General features: G+C 52.9%; 6 protein-coding genes across 6 annotated transcripts; 2 read left to right on the top strand and 4 right to left on the bottom strand.

Moving 5' to 3' along the window:
- Nucleotides 1-493: 493 nt before the first annotated feature.
- Nucleotides 494-2,407, bottom strand: CTAM01_13173 (uncharacterized protein; the record flags this gene model as incomplete). Its single annotated transcript, XM_060529178.1, has 1 exon — nucleotides 494-2,407. The coding sequence occupies one exon, from the start codon at nucleotides 2,405-2,407 to the stop codon at nucleotides 494-496; it is 1,914 nt and encodes a 637-aa protein (XP_060376228.1).
- Nucleotides 2,408-3,382: 975 nt separating this feature from the next.
- CTAM01_13172 (uncharacterized protein) lies at nucleotides 3,383-4,782 on the bottom strand (the record flags this gene model as incomplete). Its single annotated transcript, XM_060529177.1, has 4 exons — nucleotides 3,383-4,037; nucleotides 4,099-4,240; nucleotides 4,300-4,586; nucleotides 4,643-4,782. 4 exons carry the CDS (start codon nucleotides 4,780-4,782, stop codon nucleotides 3,383-3,385), a joined length of 1,224 nt encoding a protein of 407 aa, XP_060376227.1.
- Nucleotides 4,783-5,735: 953 nt separating this feature from the next.
- On the top strand, nucleotides 5,736-6,965 carry CTAM01_13171 (uncharacterized protein; the record flags this gene model as incomplete). Its single annotated transcript, XM_060529176.1, has 2 exons — nucleotides 5,736-6,284; nucleotides 6,351-6,965. 2 exons carry the CDS (start codon nucleotides 5,736-5,738, stop codon nucleotides 6,963-6,965), a joined length of 1,164 nt encoding a protein of 387 aa, XP_060376226.1.
- Nucleotides 6,966-7,238: 273 nt separating this feature from the next.
- Nucleotides 7,239-8,747, bottom strand: CTAM01_13170 (uncharacterized protein; the record flags this gene model as incomplete). Its single annotated transcript, XM_060529175.1, has 1 exon — nucleotides 7,239-8,747. The coding sequence occupies one exon, from the start codon at nucleotides 8,745-8,747 to the stop codon at nucleotides 7,239-7,241; it is 1,509 nt and encodes a 502-aa protein (XP_060376225.1).
- A 287-nt stretch (nucleotides 8,748-9,034) lies between these two features.
- On the top strand, nucleotides 9,035-9,566 carry CTAM01_13169 (LSM domain-containing protein; the record flags this gene model as incomplete). Its single annotated transcript, XM_060529174.1, has 4 exons — nucleotides 9,035-9,064; nucleotides 9,220-9,291; nucleotides 9,348-9,422; nucleotides 9,483-9,566. 4 exons carry the CDS (start codon nucleotides 9,035-9,037, stop codon nucleotides 9,564-9,566), a joined length of 261 nt encoding a protein of 86 aa, XP_060376224.1.
- Nucleotides 9,567-9,778: 212 nt separating this feature from the next.
- On the bottom strand, nucleotides 9,779-10,334 carry CTAM01_13168 (uncharacterized protein; the record flags this gene model as incomplete). Its single annotated transcript, XM_060529173.1, has 2 exons — nucleotides 9,779-9,960; nucleotides 10,040-10,334. The coding sequence occupies 2 exons, from the start codon at nucleotides 10,332-10,334 to the stop codon at nucleotides 9,779-9,781; spliced, it is 477 nt and encodes a 158-aa protein (XP_060376223.1).
- Nucleotides 10,335-12,007: the final 1,673 nt, after the last annotated feature.

Genomic DNA, 12,007 nt, shown 5'->3' with positions numbered 1-12,007 from the left:
CCGTGCTCACCGAGTTGCCTTCACCTTGCTGGTGCGGACCTTGGGAGCAGGACGATGCCTCACGATACTCGATATGCTAATGTACCGGTATCTAAGAAATCAAGACAGAAGAACGGGTTCCCCAGTAGAATAGACATTGAGGAATCTTTTAATACATACACTTGCAAAAAAGATCAATATTGAGCGAATGGAGATTTATTCGATTATTTTAGCACTCTTCGCAAAGGAAGATATTGTAGTTCAAACTCACGAACGAAGTACTTGCCCATTGTGACTCTGAGTTAATCGAAAAATCGTAACCATTTCGAACATTTGGTTCGCGATTGGACGATAGTCTGGAGGATTCATGACTTGGTTCACGATAAACTAGATTTAACTAAATGTTTCTCATTCGAATTTCTAATTTCATTAGGGGTATCATCTCCAATAACTCGACTGCTCGGCTCAAGCAAAATCTCTCTTTCCCGCTCTAAGCCTCTTGCAAGGTGGCTGTTCAGCTCCGGCGGTCCTTGTCAGGGAAGAAAGTGATCCTTGACATGTAGCGAGGACCAGGAGGGTTCCTCACCACAAGGTTTGCTCGAACGCCAACGTTGGGCTCTATCCGGGATCGCAAGGCCAGAGCAGTAGGGACCGGCAAGCCCCAGACCGAGTAGCCTCTTTTCATGCTGTCCTTGACACAGTCCCTTAGCACGCTGGTGAAATTTTCAGCTGACGGATGGCGCACAATTCCCATTTCGTTGAAGAAATGGGGGAAATTGTCGATGTCATGAAGGCGGCGGACTTCGGTGGATAGCTGGAGAGCGGCACCAGCAGGGGGTGCGCCATGACGGTCGAAGAGCTCGTCCCGGATTTGCTCCAAGGTTTTTCCGTTGGAAGGTCTGGCGATGCGGCGGAAGAGCTCCGAAAACATGAGGAGTCGGTATGAGGTGCGATTCGCCTCAAAGGTTCTCTTCAAACGATACCCCGAGACGTAATCCGGCTCGAGATAGCTCAACTCCGGCATATTGGAGCCCCTCCTGTCGAGCATCCAGACGACGTTGCGCGTGATGGCTTCGGTGATGATCGCTTTTCTCATGGCCTCCGTCATATCAAAGTCGCTGATGAGGAGGTAGACGAGGAGGTGACCAAGATTCGGACAAGATATCTTTGAGGTCTTACCACCCATAAATCTCTTGATCTTGTTATTGGCGTCGGTGACCAGCTTGGGATCCGCCGTCGCCAGGCAGAGCAGAAGGTGAAATAGATGGAAGTAAGACTCGATCGCCTTCTCTGACGCGTGCCGCAACGTACTCATCTGTGGAATCCTGACATTATCGTTGCCTCTGTATGCTGCGCCGCTAGATGATGTGTGTGCATCTACTTGATTGAGCCGCACAACAATGTCGTTCATGAAGGCGGCGAGAACTCCCACTGCAGAGTTGTTGGCGCTCGGTAACGAGATAGCCACGGCTAGACTATGCATCACGGGTGTAACATAGTCTTTGACGGAGCTCCAGTGACGGCGGCTCAGAGGCAGCGGAAGCCAGTGTTCGAAGGCGACATTGTGGACGGAGAAGCGGACTCCCAGGTCCTGAAATGCCGGCAGAGAGATGAGGTCAAACTCTGATTCTATAGCCCGCTTGCGTTTGGGGACCATAACGCCTACACCGAGCTTCGTATCTCGGAAGTTGGTTTTGGTCACAAAGCATTGGAGTTCTCTCAATCGGATAACATCATATCCGCGAAGTATGTCTGCAATCCGCGGCCAAGCCCGTGAAAAGGAGAGGAGATCCGCGAAGTCGAGACTGTGGAGAGTTTCTAGCAGAAGCTCGTCAGGCAAAGCGGCCAAGACACATCCCTGGTGGTCTTTGGAGGCAGCCGCTATAGTCGCAGCACTTGACGAGGATGATGATGATGATGGCGTCGGCGACAAGGCTTTCAGGGCGTGCCTTCGAGCTCTTCTAAAGTCTGCCTTGCTCTTGGTTCCATCAAAGTTGCAGTGAGGACATTTGAAGTCCTGCCGGCATTTGAGGCTCTCTTGCCGATACCACTCAAGAGGCTCGGTGTAAAATCCGCCCTCCTGCTCCAACGAATCGCTGCTGAAAAAGCTCAGCATTTGAATGGAAATGCCCTTGAGGGTATACGCCGGTGTGTATCCCTCAAACGTATTGAGGATGGATGCGCAGATATAGGTGTCAAAAACGTTGGGATGCACCGTTCGCGTGTTCATCTTGATGGTGGGAGCGACGAGAGGATAGCGGTCTCCGAAGTTGACGGTGGTGTGCATGGGCATCCAGCCCTCTGGCTGCAGAACAAGGCATGCCCGGCGAACATCGTTTTCTCTGGTATGTAATGCAACGCGAGGGTAGGGGTTTCGCTGTAACTCGGCAAAGTCCTGAAGCAGTCGGCGCTGGAGATGTGCAGCCATGGTAGTGGATGTTTGTTGATGGTCTCTTTAGAGGTGATGATGGTAGAAGGCTGATGATTTAACGGGAGGATGGAGACGTCAACTAATCTGCGTCGTTATGTATGCGCATAAAGACTGAGGCCGCCTCTTGCTCAGGATTATTTTATCAAACTGTAATTCGGGCTGAGTCAATCGCCGGATTGCCGTAGTTGTGCCATGCTGGAGTTTGCCATTTGGCCTCATTTTCGCAGAGGCCTCAACGGGGCAGCGCAGCCACACATTTGAGCCGCCTCACGCCCGCGATCCTTCCGAGGAATAGACATCTCGATATTTCTTTTGTAGGTACTTACCTCAGTGCTCCCAGACGCTGCTGCATTCGCAAAATTAGGAGAAAGAAACTTCAGGCGCGGACTCCCATTCCTGCTTGCCTGCTGCGCCTATTTGGGTTCCGGCACTCTGTTCAGTGGCTCTCAATCGTGTTGTGCTTAATCCGTACTCTTGCAATAGAATGCAAAAGCTTCGGCGAATAACAAGACTTCTCACGCCAACTTGATCCTTTTCTCTCGAACCTGGCAACTCGTCTCTCAGGAGGTTTGCAGGAGACCAAGTCACACTGGAATCAAATGATCGTGTCACCGAGAGAAACAGTACCGCAGCAGGATTTCAAGTGAAAATGATTTGCAGAAGAGAAAGAGGGCATTGTAGGAGACACAGGGGAACTCGTTGCTCCTCTCTACTGTCTTGCCCCAGGCCCGTTTCTGTGCTCGTCTATGGTATCTTGGTATCGAACAAACGCTCACTCTCTTGCTGTAACCTGTTGAATGCTCGTTCACAAACCAGAAGAGTGTTCCGCTAGACCCCCGATCGATGAGGGGGTGGTGCTGGTGAGATCAAATCGCCAGCCAATGCCAAATTAACCCAAAGGTAGATGCTCACCGCTACCTTAACGCCGCCAATATGCAATGAGAAAAGGTGGGAGTGTCTTAGCGAATTCCATCAACTCCGCCGAGGGGATTGTTGCTTCATCTGTACCCTACGTACATTCATAAAGGTTGATTTCGTCTCAAACGTCTCCGTCTTGGGATTCCAGAATCCCCAGACGTCGATCAATACGAAGCCCTTGGGTAGTTCGCATTCAACGAAGCCTGAAACGAGGATGCAGCCGCGCGGAGGAGATGGTCGTGTGGGCTTCCAGGACTGCGCAAGCTTCCTTCGGAATTCTCTTGCAGGGCCGTCTGTTATTTGCTTCATCCCCTCTATATGGGATATGGCGGTGTCCCTGACAAAGTTTGTCTTGCCGCCGCTCTCTGGCTCGTCTGCCTGTGATGAATCCGTTGTCTTGCTGACATTGTGAGAGGCGTTCTCTGCCGGCGTGCCATCAGGAGTCTGTCTGTTGGCAGACGGAAGAGGCCCCTGAGTCTTTTGTTGCATGTTGCCACCGTTGACTGATGGAAACGTTTGAACAGGCTTGCTTGACTCGAAACCAAGGGCTCGGGAAATATCCATGTAGTGTTGTTTCAATAGCGCACTCGTAAAAGCCCACGAAGACACGGCAATTGCATCCGGCCAAAGTATCTTTTGTAGGCGTTTAACGGTCAACGAGTCAACGGGCTGAGTTGACCAGTACAATCCATCGCCTTGCAGCAGTAATCTAGAGCGTATTGTTAGTGGCTACCTGATCGCGTGTCATGGGATGGTTTGAGTTCGCGTACCCAGAAGAGTAGAACACCGGTGGTGGTCGGTATGGAAAGTCGATGTCCAGCCAATATCTACGAAGCCTTACTGAGTTGCCACATCTAGCTGTGATTACCGGGTGCCTCTCGACCGAGGACTTCACCCAGTTGGCAAGGTCGGCTAGTGACAGCGATCAGTCGGGAGAACATTTGCAGCCAATTCTCAGGATAGGCACTTACCGCGAATTTGGGTCTGCGTCCCCTTTTGTTTGCTGAGTTTGACGAACTCTAGCCACTCGGGGTCGCTGCCCTTGTACGGTGGCTGGTTGACAGATTTCGTCGTAAAGGGGAACGGAATGAACCACGGCTCGGCATCCTCCTGAGCTATTTCTTCGTCAAGCGCCTTCTTCTCCGCCGGTGACAGCTTCTCGTATTCGCGATCTACATGTCGAAAGAATGGATTTAAAACGGTGGACCAGTAGATGTGCCAACAAGCGAGCGAAATGCCTGCTCCGATGAGGAAAGTCCTAGGCGCAAGGTTAGTGGAAGCAGGCTTGACATGATTTGTGTGACGTGGACATACCCGGCCCTAAATCTAGGCTTTGAAAGCTTCACCCTCTGCACGATGACAGTCTGTTGGCTGGGAATTTGTGGCGCGACTGCGCGAACAGCCAAGGTGCTCGCATTCGATATGCCAGCGCGAGGTCGGAAAACCCGCCACATCACTGTAGAGGGGGCTCGCCGCTCGCCGAGCGCCGGCTGCCGGACACGGAGAAAGGACGAGTATTTTTTCGATAAGAGTTCGATGGCGTCGATCGTGATGCTTCAGCTTGCTTCAGCTTCGTCGTGGTTCTTTTGATGGTTGGTGGAGATGGATAGAGGATGGCAACGACGGCGGCGGCGGCGGCAGCGGGATGGATGGCGACGAGAGGCAAACCATGGAAGTCGGTAAAGTCGCGGTTGTTGAAAGAAGAATCAGGGCGCAATACAACGAGTTGAAGGTGGCCTGGTGTCTGACAGCGCCCTCGTGGCGGCTTAGGCGACTGCTCTGATGTACGATGTATGACAACGTTAGATTAGAGGCGGCTATTGATTCTCTTTCGCATTGTACCAACGGGAGGTTCTAGATGCGTGAATGCGTTGCTATCGGCACACAGTGTGACGAAAGCCCCTCCGATAACGTCCCGCCACTCTGTTCTGCCGTGGTGCATGAACCGTGGACTGTTGGCGGCGAGGAATGCGGCAGCTTCAAAAGGGCCCGTAGCTTACCTACCTAAGGGAAGTCTCAACTGTCCCGGCAGGTACGTACAGTGCAAGCCTAAGAACTTCAAGCACGGATCATGTAGGAATGTCCACCGTCCACCTCAAGGGACCTTCCCCCCAGGTCCACAGTGGGAGAATGTATTACCTAAGCAAGCTGATCATAGTGGAGCAGCCGGAAGAATATCTCTGCCGATATCCGTTTTTGGGACACGGGGGTTGGATGGGCTTGGCCTGGAACGTGTGGCAGTAGCAACAGCGTGCAGGCGGAGTACTGTGAGCTCGACATCCTCGACGCACGCCGCAGCTTGGTGAGAGAGCAGCAAGCAGCAAACAGTCGCATCCACATCCTCCTCCCCTCCACGACATCATCACCGAATCCCCATCTACGAGCTCCAACCAAATCAGACGACACCATGAAGCTCTCCGTAGGGCTTGCGGCTGCCCTGACCGGCGTCGCGACCGCGCTCTCTTCGGACCAGCCCGCTGACGTATATCTCCTGCAATCGAAGCAGTCTTCGAGCTCCGATATTCCATCATTACCACGACAGATTGCCCGCCTTATCCTCCTTCAACGCCTGTCACCCGAGGGTCAGCATGCATCCTGGGATCTTCCCGAGTCTATCTCCAACGAGAACGCTGTCAGCTACTTGAACGAGTTCGGCAAGGCCCCTCAGGCCCTCTTCAGCAATGCCGTCTCCACAAACCCGTCGCAGCTCGTCGTCATGCTCGAGGGCATTACTGCCGACGATGCCAAGACGCTCCAGAAGTCTCTTGCTACCTCTGGACCTAGCTTCAGAGTTGGAGATGCTCCCTCCATCACGGCCAATGATATGCTGCTGGCCAACGACTTGCCGTCGGTTGGCGTCACCGCAAAGAACTGTGCTTTCGATAAGGCCATCAACCCCTTTGCCGAACAATGTTGGAGTGGCAAGTCCTCTGTCGTCAGATATGATACCAAGAAGGTGAGCATCGAATACTTCAACAGACCTTGCATCCTTCACAAAGAAACTAACCCTTTCTCTCCTTAGGACTCGTCAATCCTCGTGTCCCTCACTGAGAACGCCACCCTTCTCAAGCAGCTTGCTGCCAATGGCGAGATGGAAACCATCATCATCGCGATGCCCGAGTCATCTCGCAACTCCAAGTTGCGTCATTGGTCCTCAAAGCCCGAGGAGCTCCGTCGCCGCCAAGCCGAGGAAGTCATGACTATGACCGAGACTGACGACCACGATCCGCCCGCACCCACTACGCCAGTCCAGAGCACGGCGCCATTCGTTGGAAATGCCGAGAGGGGTACTATCCCTTCTTGCTTTGGCTCGCAGGATGCCTGTGTCAAGGCCACTGGTAATTGTTCGGGCCACGGTGAGTGCTTGAACAAGTACGCCAAAGCGGATGGCCAGTCAGCCGGAAAGGAATGCTTCTCCTGCATGTGCCTCGGAACTAAGAACGAGACCACTGGCAGCGTCACTCACTGGGGCGGCAGGACTTGCAGCAAGATTGACGTCAGCGTTCCCTTTTGGCTGTTCGTCGGCTTCGGTATTGCCATGGTCGGTACCCTGACCTTTGCTATTGGTCTGCTCTTCAGTGTTGGCGAGGAGAAGCTTCCGGGTGTCATTGGTGCTGGCGTCTCCAAGACCAAATAAGGATCGTTGTTGGATGGTCTCATTGAACAATAGGGATGAAAGGGCCTTGACCTCGATCAAGGCAGGGTGATTGTGCTTATAATCGGCAAGTGGTAGTCTGTACCATACGTGTATTCTCATGTGGCGTTGGCATTGGCAGGACATTTCTCTCTTTATGCGGAGAGGTTATTTCTTAGACAATCGAAAAGAATTGAAGCTATGATAACATATATTCCTCTTTTCTAATCTGGGGTATCGCGATATATGAGGTACTGTCGGTCCTGAGTACAGTAGCTAGTCGACATCTCCTACGTTTGGACGATTATTCGGTGTCGTTCCCAGGCTCTCGAGGCCCCTTTCAACCCTCAGCTCGCTCGCTCCGGCATTCGTAATCTGTCTAGCTGGCGATTGCGTAGTCGACTCGACCGAAGCTCCGTTGCCCACAGCAGTAGTGTACTTTTGTCCAGCTTCGTTGAGCAACTGCTGCACCTCGTCCTTCCTGACCATGATGCCGTCCTTCTCCTGTGTCAGCTCATCCACCCGCTTCTTCTTCTCCGCAAGCTCGAGCTCCATGGCGCGCATTGTAGCCTGTAGCCTTGAAAGACAATCTGTCAGACTCGGCAGCGGCGTAATCTTTGGCGGAACCTGCAGGAGCTGTTCGGTGGGATTGCGCTCGGGCTTCTCTAAGCCATCCATTCCCGACCTTGTCTGTGCCGCCTCGAAAGCTGCACGTCGTTCCGCCTCCGACGCATCGGACTCATCACCCGAGTCTCCTTCGGCCATCTTAATCTGCTCAGCCATCTCGCGCCTGCGGCGCTGCTTCTCCTCCCTTTCGGCCCTCTTACCCAGCGACAAGCCGCCATCCTCGACAAAGTCATCGAAGCCTTCGCCAAGATCTTCATCCTCGGCGACGAGGCGAGTTTCGGCTTTCTTCTTCCGCAGAGAGGTACCGCCGTCCTCGGTGTCGTCAAAGGAGATGAAGTCGCCATCTTGCTCTTGCGCCAGCCGAGCCCTGCGCTGCTTCCTCTCCTGGATCTCGGCTTCTGTGAGAATGTTTGTTTGGGCCGGCTGAGATGCAAACTCATCCTGGTTCACTATCAATGCGCCCTCTAGCTCAGAGGAGTCTAGATCCATCCCGTCTTCGTCTTCTATGCGCAGGGACGTTAGGTTCTGCGGCGTGTTTGGCGTCTCGTTTTGTAGTTCGCTGAGGTATTCTTTGCTGTACTTTGGACGGTCTTCATCATCGTCGCGGAATGATCGCATGGGTAATCGGTTCTTGAGCGCACTGTTTTCGAGTGCCTGGTGACCCAGAGTCGACTTCTTGGGGGTCGTGTATCCCGACTTTGCTCCCTGGTCGCCATCACTTCCAGCACCACCAAATGACAATCTTGAGGAGGACTGGCGCTTCTTTTGCTTCAGTGAGCTTGAACGGCTCACTGACGGACGAATAACTACGGGTCCATCCTCATCCTCATCGTCCTGTGCAGCGACTTTGGGTTTGGGTTTCGTGGTTGCGCCGATTGCGACGCCGCCGTTCGAGTCGTCGGTCTCGTTAAAGTTGATGCTCTTGCGCAAACCAGACTGGCGAAAAGGCTTCCTTGTGAATTTGACTGCTACCGGTTCACCCTCTGGAGACTCGTTAGTCTTGCGAAAAATATCAGCGCAAGGTCTCTGGAAGGGATCTGCAGACTCACCATCCTTTACTGGCTCTTGACTAGTTGGCGACGCTTTTCCCGCGTCATCTTCGTCGTCGTCAAGAACCTTGATTACTTTCGCTTTTCGTTTTGGCGTAAATGCACTCATTTTGTGTACTTTGAGGTTGCGAGTGTGACTTTTGTTCGGTGTGATGTCAGTCAGGCAGCTTCGCGACCTCTCGGAAAGGTGTTGGCGATAATGCGCCGATAAGATAATTATCTCCACGTGACTCCACCCAATTTTCCAGATAACGGTTGGTGGCAGAGAGATCCCCTCGGTCAGGCCGTCAGAGCTCCGTCGCGTCGCAAAGCTCACCTCGCGCGACATCATCAAACCGGCACCTACCCATTGAACTCCTCCTCGGCACTCTACACCCACCCACCAAATTACTCAAGATGGCGCCCGCACAGCCCGAGCTGAAGAAGGTACGGAAGCCCCGATTTCTCACGGACATACCGGAGTCTCCAGACTTGTTCGATGTATTGCCAGATAACGGAAGCTATGCAAGCTGCTTGGCTATCCCTCATTGTCCCGTCCATTGCTATTTGAGATTTCGGAAAGCTAACACGTCTTTTCGTAGTACCTTGACAAGAGACTGTTTGTCCAGCTCAACGGCAGCCGCAAGGTCATCGGTGTTCTGCGCGGTTACGATGTACGCAGTCTCCTGACGATCTGCTTGGGTGCGGCCCCTGCTAACCTGTGTCAAAGGTTTTCCTGAACATTGTGCTGGACGAGGCTGTCGAGGAGAAGGAGGGCGGCGAGAAGGTTCGGATAGGCATGGTGGTATGTTGCGAAAGACCCCCTTTCCAACCTTTTTATTTGGAACATGGAACACTAATATAGCAACAGGTCATCCGCGGCAACTCCGTTGTCATGCTGGAGGCTCTGGAGAGAATCGGCGGTGACGATCGCAACCACCAGCGGTAAAAGGCGCGTCTTTATCCGGTGGTCGACTTCCGCGAAAAGGCAGTACAGGTTTTACAAGTTGGCGTTATGACGGCAAAAGATGATTTTTTGGTTTCAGAGACAAGGATGGGGATGAAATATGCTAGATACCAGCACAACGATGTCACATTCATACGGCCCAGAAGTACGACTGCGCAGCCTGCAATCATAGGCCGGGACGAAGCGGGGTATTCCTACTTGTCGAGACCGGCCCAGGCTTTCTCGTCATACCAGTCCATCATGCGGCCGCCATACTTACGAACCCAGCCCTTGATTCCGCCTTTGAGGATGACGGCCTGCACGGCAGTTTCGCCAACCTCGTCGAAATAGTCCTGCAGCCAGCTCGCTGACCGAGGGCCACGGCCATTGCTGCTTCCTGAGTGGCTTCAGCATGGGGGATAAGCCCAAAAAAGGGAGTCTTAGACAGTCACAAGAGGCAGACGGCGGGAACTCACCGCAGTAAAATACAACACGCTTAATACCTGCCTGCTTGCACAGCTGATGAATGATGGGTCTTGTCTGGTATAGGGATTGTGCCGGGAAGTTGATGGACGTTGAGATGGTGCCACCTTCGAAGTCGTTCCGGCGCACATCGACGAGCAGGAAGGCTCGAGGTGTGCTGTTGCTGGTCGCAGCTTGAGCCTCAAGTAACCCCATCACCTCGTCTGCCTCGACTTCCGGTGACTTGGCCTTGGGAGCGGGAAAGGCCGCCCACCATGGCGGGGTCTCTGATGCTGCGGCTTCTGCCATTGCGTGCTTCTCGTAGGCTACGAAACCCAGTTCTGGTGTTACTCCAGGCTCTCTCTCTCTCTCTCTCTACCCAATGTGATGAGACGCCAGCCGCTTGTTCCTGACGCTACGTTGTGATGTGTGATTGTTTTGCGGATCGATGGTGCGGGCGTAGAGTTGCGGGCGCACCTTACCCCGGATTTTTGCGACGAGATCTCTACTAGGTATCCGTAGATGGTCGTGACCGATTCAAAGGGAAAAGGATGGGCGATTAACGGGTTTGGGCAGTTGAGAAGAGAGTTGCAGAGCCGCAGAAGCGAGCCAAGCGGTGCGTTCAATATCCAAAAGTCTCGGCACTCTGCGATTGTGGAGATTTCCGCTCAGAATCCTCTGTCATTCCGCGGCGTTTATTGGCTGTCAATGATGCCATTACGCCAAAGGATGCGTTCTGCAACTTGAACCCTTGCGCCCGTCACACTCTATTCCCCCCATCAAGACTCAAGAGCCATGTTGACTCCCGAAACTCTCGTATGCCAAGGAGAGTTCTGCTCAACTTCTTTCAACTACAAACTATCGCGACTTTTCATCACAAGTCGTTGGTTCCTTCTCTTCTTCCCCTTTGACTATCTGATTCTCTCTCTCTTAATACCACCACCCAACCACCTTGCTTCCCGCCCACATGCCGAGACTAAAACCAATGCATCTCTTATCTTTTCCTGTGGGATTCGGATCGGCTATCTCAACCAATTAGCGGGGAGCTCGGCACTCTTGTCCACCTCAACCCTTAGTTCCCCCAAAGTTGCGTTGGTGCGGTATTTGTCCTTATCTCAACTCGCTTCAAGCTTCCCTTAGGGGTCTCTACTCTCCTTTCTTCTCTTCCCCTCAAAGTTACGTTCCATTATTGATTCGAGGTTCCCAGGTTTCCGACTGGCAAAGACAGAAACTTTCCCACTCAAATCCACACAACCTCCAGCAATTTACCGAGTACTCCATGATTGTAAATCAACCTTGAGAGCACCCCGTCACCGGAGCCGGGCCGGTCAACTCAGGCATACGAATCCGAGATGCCACAAACCTGTGGTCCCCTATTGAGCCTATCTATCAACGAACATATCTTATCTATCGTTTAAGATATCGCAGTCTCATTCGACTTGCTTATGTCAGAGAGAAGGAACGCGTCAAGCGGCGCAAGGCAGTCTCCCCCAGTTTCTTACTACTCATGGTCGTAAATTATCCCGCTCAGTTACACAACTTGATATCGGGCGAGCTTACGCTATCTTGGCAGAATGTACAGATACTGCTCGATGTTACGGATGTAAGACTGCACAACCATCAGCATGAGGTACTTCGGACAACAGAAGCTATCGCTCTAGGGTACGGAGTAGATGACTTCAATCTATGACTCTTCCGGAGGGAGCCGGCAAACTGCAAGTCTACATACACCAACATCCCTGACATCCCTGACATCCTCGTCTTGTCCCATGATCCCTATCTGCCATGTTCATCCCAAGGGCGCGAAGAGACGAATCAGGGCGCCAACGACATGGCTACGGACCTACGGTAGATGAATAAGTTGATAGGTCCCCGGTCTCGGTAACCTTGAACCTCCACACAATCCTTCGCGCCCCCCTTCCCCCACCGCGGCCTCCGGAGACTAAGGCTCCAAGAGAACGGGGCCGTTGTAGACGGCATGG

This window comes from Colletotrichum tamarilloi (assembly GCF_030869305.1).
Source record: "Colletotrichum tamarilloi strain Tom-12 chromosome Unknown Scaffold_90.1, whole genome shotgun sequence".
NCBI classification, from domain to species: domain Eukaryota; kingdom Fungi; phylum Ascomycota; class Sordariomycetes; order Glomerellales; family Glomerellaceae; genus Colletotrichum; species Colletotrichum tamarilloi.
Note: the sequence above shows the minus strand (reverse complement) of the source record. Positions and strands in the feature narration are given on the sequence as shown.